This window comes from Hippoglossus stenolepis, chromosome 10 (genome assembly GCF_022539355.2).
Source record: "Hippoglossus stenolepis isolate QCI-W04-F060 chromosome 10, HSTE1.2, whole genome shotgun sequence".
NCBI classification, from domain to species: Eukaryota; Metazoa; Chordata; class Actinopteri; order Pleuronectiformes; family Pleuronectidae; genus Hippoglossus; species Hippoglossus stenolepis.
In genome coordinates, this window is record NC_061492.1 from 11,352,975 (window position 1) to 11,375,096 (window position 22,122).

The window sequence follows — 22,122 nt, forward strand, 5'->3', positions numbered from 1 at the left end:
ATATTTTTAAACGTTGTTGTCAGACTGGAAATAATGATGCTGCAGGTGAGACCTCCTTACTTAAAGTCGAACCATCATTCACGCGTGCTCTCCTCTTTTCCCTTTGAGGCCAAACAGACTGTCGCTGTCTCGTTGTCGGCAACCTCATCATTTAGAGGGCTGTGAATAATAATGAGGGATAACTGCGCCGCTATGACTCATACTTTGAGCTGAGTTCGGACAGATTTCCTCCCACTCCGGCGCTCATACGTGCTTGTGAAATGCCCCGCGTCCCCCGTATAGGTGCATGTATATAGTAGATATTGATGACCAAATTCAATTACATGATTACATTTTCAGCCGAAGCTTTAAATGATTTATTGGCGTGGAATTTAAATAGTGAATACATTTGCAGACAGTACACCGGCGAGGCAGCTGTGCACGTGTGATATTGACCTGTGTGGTCCGGGCCAAATAAAGAATAACGAGATTCAGCATCTCTGCCAAGTGGAGATGTCCGCTGGGAGTGAAGTCAGGCTATCTGGGTGGAAGAGAGCGAAGGATGGCGAGCGCGAGTCTGATGCACATTTATCAAAGCTTTTCTTATAATCACTTGACTGACTTTTGTTGGGCTTTTCCGAAGGTTGGCTTTTCCTTTAGAGTGCACTTTGTTAAAAAGCTGATTGATTTCATGCCGGGGGAAGAATCTGTCTATGTTGTGGATGTTATACACTTTGAGGTAATGTGGACAAGGGTAGATTTGCGCTCAGCGGTGTCGTATCATGTTTACAACTATCATTTGTTTTGATTTAACAATATTGGCTGATTTATCAACCAGTCAGCTAAGCATTTTTTCTTAATTAATATTGTTAGAAATGCCAATACGACGAGGGATGTTTGATCAATCGTCTTCCTCTTCGTAGGAATTTTGTGATAAAAAATCGAATCGTTATCGAGCGCCCCATTGATCCATTCTTTCCTTTCCCAATACAAGTCCATTTCAATTGTCTTTCAGCTGGTTTTCCGTGATCCTATTCCCTGAAGTTTAGGTTAGCCATTTCAAAGGCCTTATTCACCCCACGCAAGGTCAACTATAATCAACTCTAGACAATGTCACCGCCTTGCTTCTCCAGCGAGCCAGGCGGAGGAAGACAATTCCTCTGGGCTTTTAAGGACTTGCTGCATTATACCATTCAATTACTGTTCATTAGACAGTGTACAGCCATTAATCAGACTGAGATGTTCTGCTAGTTCTCAGCAGGGACGATGAACTGGGGGGAAATTTATTCCGGCTTCCTGTCTGGGCCACTGTTTAGTAGTAAGGGGAGAGATGACACTTTGGAATGCACCGAAGCTCTCAGTACAGAGACATCCTAAACTGAACTGCTACTCCACTCTGCTTTCTAGTCAAGTTCTCCACTTCATGCAGCCCTGTCTTGGAATTTTTAAAAAACACAGGCTTTGTCAGAGATTTACTGCATATGTGGGAGAGTATTACGAATCTGATATATCACCAAAAGGGGGGCAAGCTGACAGATTTACTGATTAGAGCTTCATATGCATTGAATATGACTAGATGATGATATGAGAAACTGATTTATGTTTTCCAGGAGGCTAAAGAGAGGGAGGTGTCTTCCAGGCTCAGCAGAATACGGTCACGGATGTCCCGCTTTTTCAAGGGTAGGTTCATCAAAGCATAAAGCCTGGTAGCAGCGGCGGCGGCGGCGGCCCCCGCATTCCCCTCCGCAGCACCTAATGCACCCATAAAGAGACCACTAATACACTCCGCATTACCAGTTCCTCCCTCACATCGCATGTCACCAGATCCGCAACCACCTCTCAACATCTGGGAGAGCTTTACGCCATGCTTTATGGAGACCATCTGGTTGAGTGGGTTTTTTTTGCCTCTCCTATCTCAGATGACTTATTCCAGTATTAAAGGCACCTGCACATCAAGGTGTGCCATGCTGAGAGCCTGGGAGTATTCACCACTTTTTTTATATCCCGTGTCCTTTGTAATTTGGAACCACTCAGACAGAATGAGAGGGATATGCACCTTGTTACTATGAAAATCCTTGTTTTTCTCCACAACTTCTTATTCTATGTAGAATTACATGGTCTGGCTTTTATTTGATCAATCTAGAGAAGAACACATCTGCAACAAAAACAACAAAATAGGTGCTGTACACATTTGATTATTGGGCGCAGAGAAGATAACATAGGGTTTTAAAACACAAACCAAAGCAGTGATGTAAACTTGACATTCTCCTTTGTTGGGGGGGGGGAATATGCCTTTCAGTTTGCTCAGGCAATTTCATTCTAATTGCCTACAAAACACAGGCTTTAGTAGCGAGGCCCATTCAGTGGTTTCCCAGCATCTTCTATTGTCCCTTGTGAAAATTCCAAAGGTGACTAATGGAACAGGATGTGAATCCCTGCAGGTGGTTATCACTGTTTGCCCTTCAATCTGAGGTTCACTCTGTCAGTGTGACACCAGGAAAATCACTGCATCCTGTGCTAACAGCAGGCTCCCTGCCTCACGCACATGTCAGCCGTGCTATAATAAAGGTACACAAATACACATCCACGTGCATTCACAAAGGCACATTATTGAGGAGGAACAGCAGTCCGCATCGAACGTTTCTGCCATAGACGTGTGCATGATTTTTACGTACAAATATGTATTTGCTCTTGATTATCCTCATATTGAGAGTACTAGAGGTCGAGATGCAGCCTCATGCTCTCTAGCACTGCCTATGATTTCCCTGCAGAATGCCAATGGGCACTGTAGGGGGCATTCGAAATATATCACAGCACATCATTGCTTGCCTACTACAGACTGACGTACTCATTTTTCTGTCCCTATCGCGTTATATATTGTTGTTGCTGTTTATGAATGGTTTTGGCATCGTTCATGCCTCATAGTCCCTCGCTGTCACTGTGGATCTGCAGATGACACAAATGCAAAGCATAACTGGAGACTCCAGCCACAGAGGCGAGAAGCGGGGAGTGAAAGGAAATTGGAGTGATCTGTAACAAAATCAAACTTGCCTGCCACTTGTCTCGCCTCAGAATGTCTATAGCTGGGGAACAGTTTTTATCCTTGAAAGGAATTTTTCGGCTGAGTGAAAATAGTTGACCTTTTTCTTAAAAGCAAATCTACCATTAAAGCACTTACTGCACCCGGTCTCCTTCATACACTGTACTTTACAAGGAGTATGCCATCTTGACTCCCATGTATAAAAACAGGGGATACTACTTTGTTCAGTTTGGCTGAGATTCTCCTTCAAAAGTTATTGGCACCATGTACAATGGCCTTGTAATTTATGGGAACTGTTAGGGCCTCTGACAGAAGTTGTAAAGCATCTTGACTGATTGGTTAGATGGGAGATGTGTGCACTCATGGCATATTGTCGCCTGTATGTGCGCACGACATGCAGGGAGTTGCATGGCTTGCTCTGTCACAGATAAATTACTCCACACAGTCAAATTAAGTTGTTGTAAATCACCCCGCGGACCCGAGACTAGTCCTGAGTGACGACCTTTACGCCTATTTGACTTTAACTCTTATTTATGTTAATCACATCTGTATTATATCGACAGTAAAACTGTGTCATATTCTAAAAGGTCATTGTTTTGCAGCACAGCATCTGACAGGAGCAGAAAAACACACTTGTTTTGTTGATTATGAAGTGTAAGAAGTGTGGACATGCTGGTACAAATACATTTTCCAATTTTTTTTCTGAAAAAAAATGAAACATCAACATTCCCTATTGTTATATGCATGACTGTCATTCAAATGTGTGTAACATACAAATAATTAGGGACTGATTTAACTTAACATACCCCCTGATTTCAAATCCATAGAATGTAGTAGAGCTACAGAGCAAAGCAGTGCTCATCAACCATATGGGGATACAGCATGTCCCATGTTATTGTATCGCATTATAAGAACATGCGGGCATTACAGATGCTTGGTGTGGATATTACAAACTTATGAAATCCCATTACAAAGAGCTCCGGATTCATTATATTTACGGCGCTTAAGTAAAGCCCGTGTTCTGTGGATGTTAGTCTGCTACACTGCATCTTATCCTATTTTGCCTCTGCTTCATTCATCCCATGTAAAGTTTTTATTCAGGCAAAGAGCAGCCGTATCCTTGGGGATGGCTTCGCCGAGGGAGTATTAGAGCCGTTGTTAACTATACTGTAAAGTTGGAATAAAATGTATGCTTTTTTCTTCTCATTCATCATATAGATGTCATGAAATGCCTTCAAGAGACGGCAGCTCCCAATAGCGTCTTTCTTTTTATTACATGTACATGGTGAAAAATAATAAGTTCTAAAGGCCGTGTTTTGAAAATCAGCCATTGTGATGTGAGGGACGCTTCTGCGTGTGATCTTAGCTGCACTCGAGACGACAGGCTCTGTGAAGTGCACCACTGCCCAGTTACACATTAGCTTTGATTGCCAGTTTGTTCTGTGCGCAGCCTGTAGCTTTGAACTGCGTCTCGAGATGAAAGCCAACCTTGTCCACTGTGTGTCCACTGTAGGCCGCTGCTGTTGCTTATGCCGGGATGAGCATTATGTATAATTTATTATACAATCCATCCTGAGACGGCACCCCATCTCTGCTCCATTTTAATCTAATGCCTCTTCTTTCTTTCTGCATCCTGTGATGACTGTGGTCAATACATGATACCACTAAGGTATGCCTTTGTTGTGTCCAACAGAGAGACTTTGATATCTGCAGTTCCCGTGGCGAGGGGATCGTCATTCAGTTCTCATTCTCTCTCTTTCTCTCGTTCTCGCTTTCTCTTCCTTTAACTACCAGAGTCAGAGAAGAGTGTCAAACTGCTGAGGACCAGACGTCCGCGTTCACTTCTGTCTCCAGAAGCCAGCTGCTCGTGTATGAGATGAAACAGTGTTATAAAGCAAATAAAAATGTCTTGCCTCTTGACAGCCCCACCGTGAATATATAGCCTCTTATTTCAGTGAATATATTGCATAATTATGTATGGTTATGAATATTACATGGAGCCTCACACTGAGCGCATGGTAAGATGCCTAATTGCAGAGTTTAATTATTAAGAAGCAAAGGTCCTGAGCGGATTTTGTGAGAAGCACTTTTGATAAATTATTTTTTGCAGTTTTCTGATGAATTATTTTGGGGGCTTGTGTCTAATCAGCCGGCATAGTGGACGGCGAAACTGCTCTTGAGAGAGACTTATCTTCCCATGGAGAGGAATTACTATGCTGATTAAATCCACTGAAATCAACTAATAACTTAATGATATTGGAGTGGATCAAAAAACAGAATCATTGCCTCTCACAGTTGTGGCTACGGCGAACGCAAGGGCACAGCGACGGTATGAGGGCTGTTGCCGTCGACCTCGGGGCACAGCTTTAATATTTCTGTGTAGAATGATGGAGAGAAACGGGCCGAGTGTGTGATGGTATGTGCTAAAGCAAACCTCATTAAGCACTGTGTAGTACTGTAGTACTTTTATACTTCGTATGAAGCACTTCAAGGAAAAAGTCCAGAGAGGCTGACTAAACAAGGAATAATAAACTAGATCTCCCTCAAGAACTGCCAAAGCCACTAAACACAGCTGCTTGCATAACTGCAGTACTATTGCTACTGCCACTTCTTCCCTCAGCATGTACTTTAACCGAGGCGCCCACACAAAAATATTCCTCTGTAGTTATGTATTCAGTTCAAGTGCACTTAGTATGCAGAAAAGTTTAAGGCTTGACCTCGGCTTTTGTATCGAAAGCTATTTGAAAATGAATAAAACAGGCTGCTCTGCATGTTACTTCAAATATAGAACTAGTACAACTGATGTATTCTTCCATAAAAGCTAATGGCTGTAATGCAGACAATAAGAGTCATTGACCCACTTAAACGCAGTTGTGTGTCGCGCTGTGACAGTGCGAAAAGTTGTTCCACCGCAGCCATCGGATCAAACGCAGGGTAATAGCTGGATCCCCTCCAATCCCCTCCTAAAAGATGCATGGCGGTCTAGCACTTGTGAGAAGCAGTCAAGCAGGTTTTTGCGAGCCAGCACAAATATGTGAATAATTGATTGATATTGATGTGAGGATCACCTCGGTGTATCCAGGAGTTGTTTGGTTTGGAAGTCTCCTGTGGAGGGCAGGTGCGTGGGCCATCTGTCAATAACATGTCAGCGGTCTCACATGGCGAGGCACTCTGACCGGCTCAGACGCTTCAGTGAGCAGCTGAGCAAATGTTCTCAATGTGACAGGATGGAAATAATGGGCACATGCTAAATCTGTGTGGTGATGTGATGTGATGTAATTGCAGTGATTATAAATGATTGATCGGACAAAATAATAGTCGATGCATTTAGTGTAAACCAGTTACTGCTTTTAATGTTGTGGCTGATGGGTTTAGATAGGACAGAGTTTTCTTGTTAACCTTTAGAAAACTTGCCTTTATCAGTCATTGTAAGTTAAGGAATACATGTAAAGTATTTAGAAACATTAGTCCACTTAACTTGAAAGGGCAACTAGAATGACACTAGACTGGATTCCTCTGCCTATAGGTCCAAGAGTCCCTGTATGAAACCCCATTTGAATTCACTGGATCCAGATTTGTATTTAGATCTGCATCAAATAGATTTTTTTTCAACCAGATCCATGATATATTCTTTTTATTTATGTTGAAAAACAATGTCAATGAAAGTGAAAGAAATAAAGTAATTCTGGATCTGCCCACTGGTCTGAATCTGCACTGCATCCTTCCACCAATGTCGTGGAAATTCGTTGTTTTATTTTTGGGGTAATCCTGCTAACTAACTAACAAACATACAAACACACCCAACAAAAGCAGACGGAAACATAACCTCGTTGGCGAAGGTAATTACCTCCTTAGTGGGGGTTGTTAGTATGACTATAATTGAGGTTATCTTAATTTGAAATCATGAGTTGAGATACTGTTGAAGTGAATATGTTTGACAAGATAAAGCAAGAAAAAAACAATTATTTAAACAGCAAAAAATCAATAGTTAAACAACTGAACTTTCTGAGTTTATACAAAGCTAATCTTCATGTTGAGTTCACTCATGTTTTTAGGCAGCAGTTGAACTTTAGTTCCTAAGTTTACCCAACTTGAAGTTTATTACAGTGCAGGTAAATTAACTATAACACTTGTTTACTGTGAACAATACAATGATGTAGATGTAGAATGTGGGAGAAGTGCCACCATTACAATAATCCTGCATCACAAATTTAAACCGTTTCATGTTCAAGTCCTTGCTCAATGGAACATTGTCATCGCTATGGCAATTTTATAGCAGGCTCAATCGGACAAAAGTCTCTATGAACTTTTTGTGTCCTGTGTGATTGAAATGAAAATTGTCGAAGGTCATTTCATACAGAGGCTCCACATGCCTAGAGCCCCGCACTGAGCCTGCCCGCACACAGGATGGTCATGTGGTGTTATAAAAAGACCTGTGCCGCCACTTATATCATCCAGAGCCACCAGGAGGCCACTTTCCCTCCCTCTCTCTCTCTCTCCTTCTCTGTGTGTTCCAGCCTGGTAGCCACCGACTGTCTGAAGCTAATGGCTGGAAGCATGGCTAAAAGCTCTCAGTGTGATAAGGTAATGTAGAGAGAGAGAGAGAGGGCGAAAGAGTGCTATATCAGTGAGGCCATATATACTGATTATACAGCGATGAGGAAATGGTCTAAAAATAAAAACAAATGGAGAATGCTACATGATATCACTGCACCCAGATTGCTGACTGCGGTGTTCGGACTCGCATCCAGATGGTTACGAAGCAGCGATGATGCTGGGAGCGGAGACTCAGTGCTGTCCTCTCCACTGACCTTCCTGATGTCACGCTTAATAAAATAAAAGAGAGCAACATTCTGTTTCGCAGATGCATGAATGGATTATGAACATTACTCTCAAAACATTGCATTATTCAGCAGTGTTATTCTCGCAGGGCTCCTCGAGTGCCTCTGTGGTATAGTTGCATCAGGCTGTTATCTGTTGTAGTTGGTCAAATTAAGCTTTTAAAAGAAAAGTGGGCCCATACGTTTAGTAACAAGACTTTATCCGACTACCTATTATCATTCCGTACCGCAGATGTTACCAACGTCAAGCTTTTAAAAGTCTGTAAGTGATCACAGCAATATGAGAAAAAAAAAAAAAACGACACTCTGTGCTTGTGTAATTTCAGCGTCTGCAGATGATGCCCCCGCAGTATAGATTTCTGTTATACCAGCCTCTCTCTTGCTTCTTCTCTCACCTTGTCTTCACTCATTTGCTCCTCTGCAGCTTCACCACACACATGCAAGCGTGGGTTCACATTAGCTTTTTACATTTCCATTTTGGGGATTTTTGTTTCTTCCTTTCTGCCTCCTTTTTCTGTTCCTCTCAGGCTTCCTCTCTCCCTTGCTTTCTCTCTCTCTGTCTTTTCCCCTGTTGTTTTCCTTTATCTGTTCCCAGACTGCTTGTCCTTAGTAAGATGGATGTGTGCATTCCTAGGGCAGATGGCCCTGTTGTTACTCCGTTGTACCCTGCTCACACTTTAACACCCGGCCTGCTTGTCTGGTCTGATGGGCCGTTGCCTGGGGAAAGGACTCGAGTTCTACACTGTGCAGCAAACGTGGGGCTGTGCAGCTGACCGCATGGGTGCTCACATCCTCTTTTTATGGGAGTAGACTCGAGCAGACTGTGTGCCAAATACACCGATGGGCTTTTTTTCTGTAAGGATCAGAGGTTTTGTTATAGGAAAGCTTCAGTAGTGCATAGTGAGCTATTTATTTTGGTGTCATTTACTCAAATGTAAATCAGAATATTTTAAAATTGCCTAAAGGTAACACAGATAGTTATTCATGCTGAGAAAAGATGGGGCACCTACTGTAAAAATGGAAAATGGAATCTAGTAATTACGATAGATGGTTTTGCTTATTGCAGCCTTTTTGTTTGATTTCTTGCTGTAAGGGGACTTTTCAAAACGGATAAATCTCGGCCCAGTCAGTATTTTAATGCTGGGTTCAGGTTCAGAGACTTGATCCTCTAAAGTCTTTTTAAATAACTTTTTGACTGAATAAATTGTAATACTCCAACCACTTTGGTCACATTTCAAAGATTCCTCAAAGTTCTGGATACAAAAAATGCACTTCTTTTTCCTTAGTTTTAAGGACACAAAAAGTGAGCATTCTTTTGTCGGTAACCTTAAGTAAATATGCAGTTTTCTGTCATTTGTTTAACTCAAGTATTCAACATATTCCTTTCTATTCCTAAAGACATAAGATATTACACTGAAATTGAAGTTAAATGGAAAGATTCACCAAGTCCCTACAGTATTTATATAACTGTTCCTCCTCGTGTTGTATGTATAGTTTTACGTTTCAGTCAGGTATGTCAGCAGCAGCTGGTCTCTGATGTTTGGTGTTGAGCTGACCGGACAGCTGTGTGTGGACATTTTTGATGTCAGTACATGTACGTTAAAAAGAAACATCTGCACATCTGCTTCTTTGACTATTGCTACTGTCTGAATCTTGCAGTTTTACCTACCATTATACTGCAACTGAAATATTCAGTTATATAGAGAATTCTGATTGATTTTAAACGGGAAAAAAACAACAACAAATGTTTCCGCATGCATATTCTGCACATGTCCAATCATTGTGACCCCCTCCTACCTAATAACTACCTCTGATTGGGCACCATTTTGCATGACGGTAACCTGGGCCTTTTTGATTGATTCATTCCATTTCATTGCCATGATAAACTTTTATAACAGCTATCATTTACTGGCAGCATGTGTAGAACCTCTTTGGGAGATCTGTGCTTGATTTCTACATGGTGATCTGAGGATGATAAATCACTGGCTGCACATAAATTACATCAGTGGAATCACATGCGGTATTGGCTTTTTGTGGGTACATATGTAAATCCAGCCCGGGATTTTCAGCTCTGTGAAATTGCAGCCTTTGTCTCCCCTCTAACCATACACTTTCTTTCATTTCAATCTCAGCATGCGATTGGAATATTGTCCCTTAGCTGCTCCTATCATATGTAATGAATGTGCTGCCCCAAAGGTGAGAGCGGTAATTGATTAAAAACCATAATGTTTTCCATGCCTCAGTGTAGTCTGATAAGGATATCTGTGGTGTGTGTGTGTGTGTGTGTGTGTGTGTGTGTGTGTGTGTGTGTGTGTGTGTGTGTGTGTGTGTGTGTGTGTGTGTGTGTGTGTGTGTGTGTGTGTGTGTGTGTGTGTGTGTGTTCTGTTTGCTGGCCTGCGTGGAGTGGACATCAAAGTTGCATGCGCCGTGGCTCTTGTTTAATCCTGGCTAATGAAGAAGCTGCGCGTGTGCTTGTGGGTCACTGTGGGAACGTGCACAGCGAGGTCACTTCAAAGGCGGGATAATGACGGATTAAGCCTAAATCATGGCCGCGCTTTCGCCGCTGTCTCACATCTAGCCTGTCGCTTTGCATTTTATGAACAAATCATCGCAACATGATGTGGTAAAATGTGCCCGCCCTAATTTCCCTTGTCCATTTTTCCCAACGCAAATCCTCGACATCCAGATTAATGGCTGCTGGTGGGCAGAGTGGTGGGCCTTTTCATAAACCCTTGATGGTGATGAAATATTCTTTCATTAGTGTCCATATATATCCCCATGTCCGCATGTTTTAATGCTCTGCTGTCTCTGCAGTTCCTTATTGCTTTGTGTTGTGTGCGTGACAGTGATACAGCTTTTCATTTATGGTAGCCCTATCTCTTGCAACCGAGATATTCTATCCTTGGCTAGTTCTGCTCCGCGTTCAGAATTAACTAACACACCCACAGGCCTTAGCGCTCACTCGCCGAATAGATACAACAGAGGAATTTCTGGTTCGTAAAGCAATATCATTGCTCTAACCCTTAGAAAGGTATGTGAACAGGAGATGGTTTGGAAGAAGGCGACACTCTGGGATTACTGTGCTCTTAGCACTTATGTGTAAGAGGATGGCACATGAATATACTGTTTTACTGCCATTCATCTTGTTTCGGTGTTAACCCTCACAATCTTTGACCTCGGGCCTGCTGTGCTTGTGGAGTTACAGGTATGTAGGAAGTACTCAGGGAAGTGTAATTGCTGCTGGAGTGATTGATCCCCCTGTAGCCCCTCCAAGAGCACTCAAACACTCAGATACGCTGGTCAACAACGCACCCCAGCAGTTATAATCAAGGGGCCTCGCCGTGGTTTCAGTCACCAACGGGCTTGTTTGTGATAACGAGGTCAGGTCAGGAAAAATTTAATAAATTTCGTCAGTCATTTGAGTGAAGCAGCTTTGGTGTTGTTCAAGGTTCAAGGTTCAAGTCACCCTCCTCCTGGATATTACTGCCGAAAATTCGAGGATTAATTAAATGATAAACATTTTTGGATTTCAAATAAAATGTTGCTTTTTTAAAGGACCCCAAAAAAGTTGGTTTCAAATCATGGAACTATATACCGTATTCTAAAAGGTGGAAGAAATATGTCCGAAGCCTCTGCTGGTAGGTTATGTTTTCATTTGAATGACCCACACGGAAGAACAGATTACATTTTGGAGCAGATCTGGATGAATGGGTGGATCCAATATTTTTTCACTTTCTTTGACATGGCAAAATAGGGTAGTAGCTTTGGTGGAGGTGGCCTTTCTAGTTTAATAATATTTGAAAATAAATAAACTTAATAATCAGGACTATGTGGGTTTAGTTTAATTAGACTGACTGCCTATTGGAGACAAATTATAAGGATCTACTTTTTGAGTCAGGTACTGTATTAGTTGATACTGATTGGTGCATTGAAGTAAAGGACATACATTTATCCCAACAGATTCCTTCTCACTTAAAGAGGACACACAAAAACACAAGTACAGTCATTTATTAAAAATAAGTGCTTGTGTTTTTTTCAACTTGGAAATATGAGAATTTCTTAGTTCTTATAAAAATATATATTATTGTTTTATATTATTGAAATCATATTGAATATAGTTGCGTTTTTTGACAAAGAGACATCACTTGTATTGGTCACTGTGTACTGTTTACTGTTATACAGCAACATATTTTATAGACTAAGTGAGATATCTTTACTGAAACAATCGACAAACACACACAGATAATTGAAATGCTCCCGTGTTGCAGCGTTAATGCAGTCTACTACTGTTTATGTTAATGTACACATTTCTGCTCAAATTAATTCACCCAATACAGGCACTTAATCTGGTACTGTACATACATTAACAAGATACATATAGATCGTAAAGTGAATACATAGTAGAGGGTTACTGGAGCTGGCTCTGCGTTGTCCAGCTTCAGTCCGGAGAGGGAATCGGCCGAGCTGCGGCGCCTCATCTGTTGGAGGCTCTGTGGCAGCTCCCGTTTCACCTGGGTTCTACCATGTTTAATTGGCCTCATTATGTGATTAACTTAGCAAATTTACCTCTTACCCTCAAGGCACAGCTTTGAACACTCGCAGACCACAAACCCTCCCAAAGTCACTCCATCACTGAAACCACAATGTCAGCGTTTAGGCTGGCCATCACATTCCACTGGGAAGTTTTCATTTTCCTGCAGAGATGCCTGTTTGCCTATATTAACCTCTACACCTTTGACTCGACGCACCGCTTTTTAAAAATGCAATAATTCATTCTGGGATGATTAGCAATATATCATTGTTTCCTTAGAAATGCTCAGTATGCATATTATGTTGCTTATCATGCTTTATATGCTCAGCATGATTTCTGCAAGGTCTGTAAATTGTTGTATTATGCATGACCTGTGTTGTATCGTGTGGGTAGTGTTCAGATATCAGGCCCACACTTAAAAAATGTGAGAAGTTTAATGCATTGTATATAAATCAGTTTTATTTCAGGGTACAACCAGCACATATTGTAATGCAGCCGTCTGTCAATCCTCAGGGAATTACAACGATTTAGGTTTTGCCTTCGGCTTTCAAATCAAGCCCGGCCATGGAGCGAGTGGAAAGAAAAACGGTGAATTGTCCAATCCAAATTCAAAAATCTAATATTTGGAAAGCTCTAGTTGTTTGTTTGTGGGTTCATAGATATTGGTTTCAGTCCGTTGATGTCCTTGGAGCATAGTATGGAAAATGAAAGGAAGATGAAAAAACAAAAGTCCATGATGTTAATGCATCCTGTCACCACAGGAAATCTCATAGGTCCTCCGCGGGGCCTCTGACAGTCAGATGAAACAACCAGTAAAGTGCCAATTTTACCACACCACTTGCTTTTTGCCAACAAAGTCATGGATTTGCTACCTTGTTTAGTAACCAACGGCGGAGAAGGTGATGAAGTGTGTGTGTGTGTGTGTGTGTGTGCGCGTGTGTCTGTGAGCTGGTGTAGAGGAAGAGAAACGAAGAGAAGTTTCCAAATGGGATCCATCATTTTTCATGCACTGGGGTGACATCCCTCCGTCAGCCAATTTCGCTCCGATAGCCCAGTCCCTTGGTTCATTGATATCTGCATTAGGGACCTTTTGTTAGAGGTCTCATCTAAATGCATTGAAAAACGCCTTGCTCCCTCTGTGTACCTCCCTACTGTTAAAAGTGTGTGCACGCATGCATGTTGCTTGTGCGAAGACTTGCCGACTTAGCTTTGTCTACATTAAGGTTGGTCTTTGTGGCAGAGCAATGTGGTGTCACTGGACCTGGAAGGGGGGAAAAAAAACAGCCGGTGAGAAAACCATCAACAATGCCACAACAAAAGCCAACAGCTCAGAGTGCTCTCAGCCCAGGAGCTGAGTGTTTTCTCTCTCTGTTGCTACTGAGCAAGTCTTTAGTGCCTGTTCATGTTCGTACTGTAATGAATTTAATAAATCTATCCAAATTAAAAGGGGGAAAAAAATGGAGCATGGCCTTGAAACTTGTTTTCGAGAACAGGGCAGAAGGCATTGTGAAGGAGCTCATTTCAAATTTGTATAAAGATGACAGTGGCTTCTGTACGACGTTGGCTTGAGTACGACCATTAACCAAAACACTTCACAGCCACTTGATTTTATCCCACTAAAAGCAGCGCCCTTGATATCCTGCACTCATACAGTCCCGCAGTTCAAACCAACCTGACTGTACATCCCTTGCTACTATTAAGACAATTTAATTTGCTATTCCTGTCCATCTATTTTACAGAACCATACTGCGATACGGCAGAGGTGCCGGGGGGGGGGGGGCTAATGTCGCTGTCAATCCACCATCCCCTCAGCTACCATCTCGTGGCTTAATTTCCACACCGATCCAAGTACCCTCGAGCTTCAAGAGATCTCATTCACACTCTTGAATCAAAATTGCCCCAAACTCAACACTTTGGTTATAAGCAATGTTGCTCTTTGAACAGTTTTAGCAGGTGTGCCACCATTTTGGTTCACGGACTTTCGAGTAAATGGCGAACTACACACCCACCCAACCTCATATTTCATTAATATGTTTAATATAAATGTATGTCGAGCATTTCATTTGCAGCTTTTAGGTAGTTAGGCTATATCTCCTGGCACTCTCATAAGATATATTAAGAATAGTAATTAATAAACTTGATCATCTTAAATTGACTAATAATTTGGTGCTTGAGGACATCCCCACCGTGTGGTCCCATAGGGATCCCATTAAAAGTCCTACTAACTATAATCTATAGTTGCACAGATGTGCTATATGAGTCAACTATGTTGCCCTTGCAACATTATTGAAATCCACTTTGAAATGACTTTGGAGTTAATAATTTACATTAAGTTTATAGACCTTGTGGTACATCACAATAAGTGGTCTTACATGAATGATAGTGCATCTCTGAATGTTTACAAAGAGAATTGCACTGGGAGCATCTGTCACCGCCTGTCGCTGGGTTGAAGAGGAAATGTGAGTGTTTGACACATGCTATTACTGTTTTGTTGTTGTCCCATTTCCAGATATGGTCCAGGAAAGGACAGGTTCGTGTTAACGTTCTTCAGTCAGAGTCCTTAAATTCATCGGACTTATACTTAAATATAGTGAATCAAATCAAATAGGGAATCAAAGGGAGCGCTCTCCATTCTTGAAGCTCATGCTGATCTGCTCTCTTTTAAATAAACTTATTGCTGCCGCACTCTTTTATCATGTGAGGCAGAAATGTCAGCACCAATCCAAACAGGCCCAGGCAAACCGCCCCAACATGGCGAGATTGGATGTGAAATCAGTGCAAGGGTCACTGACAAAAGAAATTGGGTATTATGCAGCACGTGCCTCGATACACAACACTTCCAAACCAAAGGTAAAAGCAAAGCCCTTACCGGCTATTTTCGACCCATCATTATTTCTCATAAATCCCAAACTAGCCAAGACCAGTGCCTTTGACAGCATGACTGATGAGTTTGCCGTCGTGAATGTCAAGAGAAATGGTCTCCCGCACCTTATCTCCCCTATTTCTCTTTGTGAGTGAGACTTGGGCTTTTTATGGAGAAAAGCCACGGCCGTTGTGATGAGCATTACCCGGTGATAATGAAGGGCACGCTGCTGTACTGTCAGCCTCTACAGACGGACAGGCAGGCAAGCGAAGCAGGCAGGGACCTGCTGGCTGCTGAGAGACGTTTTCCATTCAAGCCTTCATGTGCCCTTATGTCTTTATCTGGAGACCAGGATAGATGAACATATTTATATATTTACACTATGTCAGTGCTGTGATTGCCTTATCTACCGCTGCCTTCATTCATGGAGGGAAATGTCAAGAGGTAATCAAGTCAGATGTGCCTTTTGTCCGCGCTATTCATGGATCTCAAATTGTATACTGAAAACATTTGGGTTGATGGGTCTGAAAAGTCCTCCTCTCTGACGTATTTGCTTTAACCGGAGATGTTTCCGTACTGTTTGATTATTCATATCATCCACCTTTAAGCCACATATAGATCCATACATAATGGAAAAAAATAGAAACCATACATACTTAATGTTTGGGTTTCCACTCAGAAAGTCTTACTCCTCATTGAACAATTACCGCCTCAGAGCATTTGAAATTTAACCAACCTTCACCACTTCAGTTTTTTTTTTTTTTCCAGCACTGCTGACTGTATATTATTAAAAAGGTGGAAAAAAGAATCTTAATTTGATGAGCCTGGTTTCTAGTTCCCGGAAGTAAGCCACATATCCCACTGAGCCCAACATTAAATGGTATTTCTTTTTTTCTGTGATCCCGCCTGTAGCTTGGCATGCAAACCTGCCAGTACAGACGAAGGATAATGTGGTCGGACTTTGGTCTGAGCAGTGACTGTAAGGCAGGAAGCTGCATATTTATGACAGCTTTAAGATGCATTTATTGCCTTGTTTCCATCAGAACATTGTCTGCTCAGACCTGACAGCTTTCTTTACAGATTACCTCCTGTTAGGTGGCAGTCTGCCCTCCCTGCTGATCTGCTCTCGTCCTCCTTTTCGTTCTTTTTATTTTTCTTCTTCTTCTCCTCCTCCTCACGACTTTTCTCTCTCGTCGCTTGCTTCCCCCGATCTATCCCAGTATTGTCTCTTCCCTCTCTCCGTCTCTTTCTCAGAAGCTTTCAACACGTTGTGTCACTTTGTGTCCTCTGGTGACACTGATACAAATCAGGGTTAAAACACTTGTTTACTTTCAAGAAGGAAACGGCAGAGAGAAGCAGCGCTGTGCTAAATGTCAAGGATGATGAGGTGGGTCAGGCCGGCAGTGCAGGCGCGATTATGGCTGTCTTTGCACGGCATCATCACAAACTCTGACAGCTGTGAATCGACTGCACAATTTATGCGAGGGCCAAGTCTCCCAGTTCCGCCGTTTCCCCAAGAAATTAAATTCACATGGTATCTTTGAACACATCATTCCCCTTTTCCATCCCATACCAGTGTCAGGAGTAAAGTGTCGTCTCAAACTGAGCAGTTCAAACTGAAGAATAATGGATTCTGGCAATCTGTCTTCCTGGCCAAACCACATCCACAAACCTACTCTTATCTGCCTGCTGCTGATGTCTGCTTGCTTCAATAGTTAACCAGATGTATAGGTGCTAACAGCCATTCAAAAATACATAATAAAAGTTTGATATCATTTTTTAATAACTTTAAACCACAGAATACCGAGCAGGTTGTCAACTGTTTTGCCTGCAACATGACGAGTTTGAATGTGCTCACGCCTCCACGCCTGTATGTTTGCTGAGTGCCTTGTGTATGAGCTGTATGATTCTTTCATGAGCTGTGTGGTGGCTGGCCTTTCATAGGCGTGTTCTCATTGAGCACTTAATCAATACCTGTCATCTTGAACTCATCCTCTGAAGCGGGCTGCTGTTCTTTGTCTGCCCCATAATCCATCTCCATACAGCTATTTGAATTTGTATTACACACTAAGAGGCCCCTTTTCATTCTCAAAAGACTTAACAGATTGTTTAAGGACAATCAGTACGCATTTTCATAAGCACAAGACCCGGTTTATAAAAATCTATACACGTGGCTGAGGACCTGAGGCATTGTGGCAAGCAGGGTAAGTCAGGAACGTGCGGAGAATTTCAGATTCAGAGGTTGGCAATTTCAAATGTCTTGGTTTTTCACATTATTTAGTTTGAGCTGGTTTTCATTGAGTTCCCTCCTGATTTCACCTTCAGATTTTGTATTGCTCTTCCTCAAACCCCTTCGCCTCGCTCTCAGATAGCACCTGCTTGCATGGAAAGTTTCTATTGAAACAATAACCACCCATAAGGGACGCCGTAAAGCTGCGCCTCTGCTCGCCGCTCCTGTCCTTGTGTATGAATTTACGCTTTAGCAGAAGCAATGTCAATTCCGTCATCCTTTCGGCTGGTCGCACACCTACCAACTTTCTTACTCACATTGAATCGAGCACTACATGGACTGAGCTTGAGGCGAGAGTCTGCGAACAGGTCCGTCTCTAAGGACATTTTTATGATTAATAAGGAAGCATAGAGTTTCCCAGATGGCTCCTGGAAGGGGATTGCAGAGACTGTTGGTAAAGATGAGGCATTCTGCAGGAAACTATGGAAAGTATACTGCTAGAGGAAATAGGCCAGTACCAAAACTGTTCTGTTTGTGTTTCATTTTCTTTGTCTTGGTCTTTTTATAGCCGGGTAATAGTATGTTTCTCAGTGGCGACACCTTGTGTGTTGAGTTTATATGTTGGGATGCAATGGACATTTCGTCAAGCAAAACCTCGGCTTACGAAGTAAAGTAAACGTGCCGGCAATGAGGCGTGACTATGGCGTTCATTTTGGTGTTAACGTTTTGAGAGCACACAGACAGAAGCAGCCTGGGAGCAAAGGGAGGAGTCAAACTGAAGCACAGGACATTTGTGCAACAGTTTATGTCTGAGTGGAACAGTTTTGGACAGGAGCAGAGCAGATTTCCATGCAAGCAGGTTCTGTACGAGAGAGAAAGAGAGAGGACAGGGTTTCTGAGGGGAAAGCATTTCAAAATCTGAACGTGAAATGAAGAAATAATGCTCTCAAAATGAAAGACCATGCTCTTGAATGAAGATAGGAGAGAAACTCCATAGGTTTTATTGCTGTTGCTGGGCTCCTCTGTCTGTCTGTTTGCTTTGGGTTTAAGGAGTCACCAAAGGTAATTTATAGACCCCCAGGAGAGTATTAGATAAGGCACCTCTAAAGCTGCTAGACTACTGGCTCGAAAAAAGGGAAGACTTTGGATTCCACATGAGTACGGTTTATAAAACACTGGCAGCCTCTTGTGATTGTTCTTATGTGGGTCTATCTGTGGTAAAGACTTATGGTACTCTGGGTGCAAGGCTGGAGTGATTGTAGTTTGCAAGTTTATCTGAAGTAAACATTGATAGTATTGGAAGAACAAAGACACTACTTCTGTGTTCCAGTCTCCCAAGCTGAGCCTCCACAAATGTGCACTGATCCATGCTCTTAACACTGTTAAGAAAATAGTTTTTGAAAATTGGCCCTTGAAGAATTCAGAGCTGGTTAAGTAATTGGAGGTCAATAGAAAGCAATGCTCCACGACAGAGCTGAACCCGCAGAGAGCGCGAGTGAGAAATAGAGAGACAGAGGGAGGAAGGAGAGAGAAGAAAGAGAACAAGAGGGAGAGAGAGAGAGAGAGAGAGAGAGAGAGAGAGAGAGAGAGAGAGAGAGAGAGAGAGAGAGAGAGAGAGAGAGAGAGAGAGGAGCCAGCAGAGTGTCAATCAGCCAGCGTTTTGCCCGCATTGCCCCTTAATTTAATCACTGTTTAATTACTGCTGTCCCCTGAGGGGTGCTCTGCTAGGTTCAGTTACTGAGCTGTTCCTCTCCCTCTGCCTCCGTCTCTGGGTGCATATTTAGCCCTTGGACACTCTCTCTAAAGCAGGCCACTCTCTCAGAAGCCTCAGCAGTATTTCAACCTTACCTCTGGGCCCCTAGCACAAATCTGCTGATGATAATGTCAAGGGCAAGCACATATGCATATGTGTGATGAAAGCTGCCTGCAGGAGGAGAGACACCACAAACACATAACTTTACCCAGCAGAGCAAGGGCAGGAGGAGCAACTACCCACCCACTGTTCACTCCTCCCGGACCGCCCCCTTCCCCATGTAAGTGTCTGCACCCAGGGTTGGATGCAATGTGAGATCCAAGAGCTGTGCAACTCATCATTAAAAATCACTGCTGGAAGCGGTGGTCAGGTTTACAAAATAAGCTCCCTGGCACTGCATAATGTGCACCGCCATATCTGTGGCCAAACACCGAGCACATGTTGTGGTTTCTCTGGATTACCAGGAGCCCACTACCACAGATCCTACACAGCAACCGCGTTGGGGGAATAACTCACATTTAGCTCTTAAGCTGCAGCAATCAATATAAATTTAGCATGGTAATGATCAGGTGCAGGGGATATAGGTCTCCTGTGCCTCTCTCTCTATCTCTCTCTCTCTTTTCCCGGTACTCGCGATGGCGCCCGAGCTCCCAGAGGCCTTGAGGTAACACAGCTAAGGCTCTGCAGTGCACGTCAAACCTTAGCTGAGGATTACAGCAGGGGAAACAAACAAACAAGGCTGTCTCAGGGTCTTAGCGACAGGCATAAGCAATAGCCTATGCTAGTAATGAATCCACTGACGGCACGCAATTCGGCACACACACACACACACACACACACACACACACACTTACACACACTTGTACCCACCTCATCAGCCCTCAACCCTCCACACTTCCTTTCCTGCAGCAGCAGAGGTATTTTAGACTGTGTTAAGGATATAATGGGACAAATAGAGATGATGTGATGAGGGGTGGGTTTGTGTGTGTATGTGTGTGTGTGTGTGTGTCTAGCTGACTGATAGATGAGATGCTGTCTCTCAGGAGAGTGTCCGTGATGATGACTATCGCCATGGGAGGAGAGTTGGGACAGTTGTGGCTCCTGGGTATTCAGATTGGAGTGTTGACAGGTTTATTATTGAAGTTTGTTTTCCCCCCCCCCATTCTGTCTTTCACTGGACGAGTCGTGTCAGGGTGTGATAGTCACTGTCTTCTTCTGTAGTTTCGACTCTTCATACACAACGAGTCTGCCGTTTCTACACCAGCTGGTCTCTTGCCACTCTGGCAGCCATTTCAACATATCAGGAGGGAGGCTTACCGAGACACCAATAACGTAGATTAATTAAACGGCATAACACTTAATGTTTTGCAGTCTATTTTTACACCAGAAGTTGTAAAGAATTTAACGCTTTCAGAGGCAGTATCGATGCCAAAGAGCAAATCGAAATTGGCTAGAGGATCGTGCCTAATTTAATCCCTTTTACCGGGCTCCTTGGCCTTGTTTGTGTCAAGCAGGATGCCTCACCAGACTACCAAGGCCTGTAATGCAATTGGCGACCTGCTGCCTGTGACATTAATAAAGACGGAACATGTACAGGAAATTAAACTCTCACTTTCCTACTGTAATGAGATCTTATCCATCATGATACTGTTTACCTCACAATCAGATAAAATCATCAAATTGAAGCTCAGTCAGGGCCTCATGCAATGCCATCACTGCAACCTACTGGCATTACTCTTGTAAATGGATGGACAAGTGAATGGGATTTAAATAAAGACTCTATATGTTAATGGGAAGGGTTTAGATCCCCTGGTGATCCACTTCCTACAGAGACACTGGAGAAGAGGTGCGGGAGCACAGAGTCTGCACTGAAGATGAATGTCAGTGGAGTGTTGTTGTGTTATACACTTTTCTAATCTGCCTCTCCTTGCAAGAAGGAGGAAAGTGAACACGTTGACCTCAGCATGTGTCTCAGGGATCTCCGTGTCCTGGTTGTCCACAAGAGGGAAGTAGCTAGCTGCCGAGACGAAAGACGGGCCACAGGCTCGTAATCACCCTGGAGAGATGTGAGATGTATTAGCTAAAAGCTATTGTCATTTGCTTTACTTTTATACATCACTGAATTTTTTTTTCTTCCTCCTCTTCATTACATGAGCTTATGATCTTTGATATAGAAGAGGGAGAAAGTGCTGCGGACTAGGAGGTGAGGCAATGCAAATTTGATGGCATTGGCTTTTATAGGTAATATGGGGGCACTGATCAAAGGTTCACAATACTCCAAAGCAGCTAGGTTGCACTCAGGAGGGTGAACAAGTGCTCTCCAGCCAGGCTGAGCAAATTGCCAGATCAGCTAATCAGAATTCAACTGGAAGATGTAAGTTAGTGGAGACTAATTGAAGACAGATTTAAGGGGCATCCATCTGGATATGGCGAGGCTCTCTCCTGCTCTCCTTAGTAATTTCTCGGTGAATATTAATAATGTTTTTTATATAATAGTGTATGTGAGGAGGGGGTTGAGGGTTCTCTAAATGAAGCCCCTAAAAACCCCCCCTCAAACGTACAGGGTGAAATTACTCTGAGGATATCTCAAGCAGACCATCCATTTACTTGCCCTCTTTGCCTCTCTTGTGCACAGGGAGGGCGACGGCACACTTGTGAAAAAGCCGTGCATGTGGGATGTTATCAGCACCTGCTCAACATGGCTATATGAGCCAATTAAACAAGTATGGGTGTATGTTGTCCTCCCCTGCATGATTAGAATCACAATCCCTGGCTGTGTGGTCCTGCTTGACCTGGCTCATGTTAAGATCGAGTATTCCCTGAAAAATAGGTTCAGTTAATGAAGAGTGTTGAGCCACAGCCTGATCAAGAAGTAGGCCAGAAAG

The 22,122-nt window shown here is 42.9% G+C and overlaps 1 protein-coding gene across 1 annotated transcript in view; it reads left to right on the forward strand.

Moving 5' to 3' along the window:
- Nucleotides 1–22,122, forward strand: part of LOC118116490 (doublecortin domain-containing protein 2) — an 88,455-nt gene that overhangs the window by 11,712 nt on the left and 54,621 nt on the right. The window contains exon 10 of the mRNA XM_035168215.2: nucleotides 1,590–1,659. Coding sequence (XP_035024106.1) covers nucleotides 1,590–1,659 — 70 coding nt within the window. The remainder of the gene's footprint in view (nucleotides 1–1,589; nucleotides 1,660–22,122) is intronic.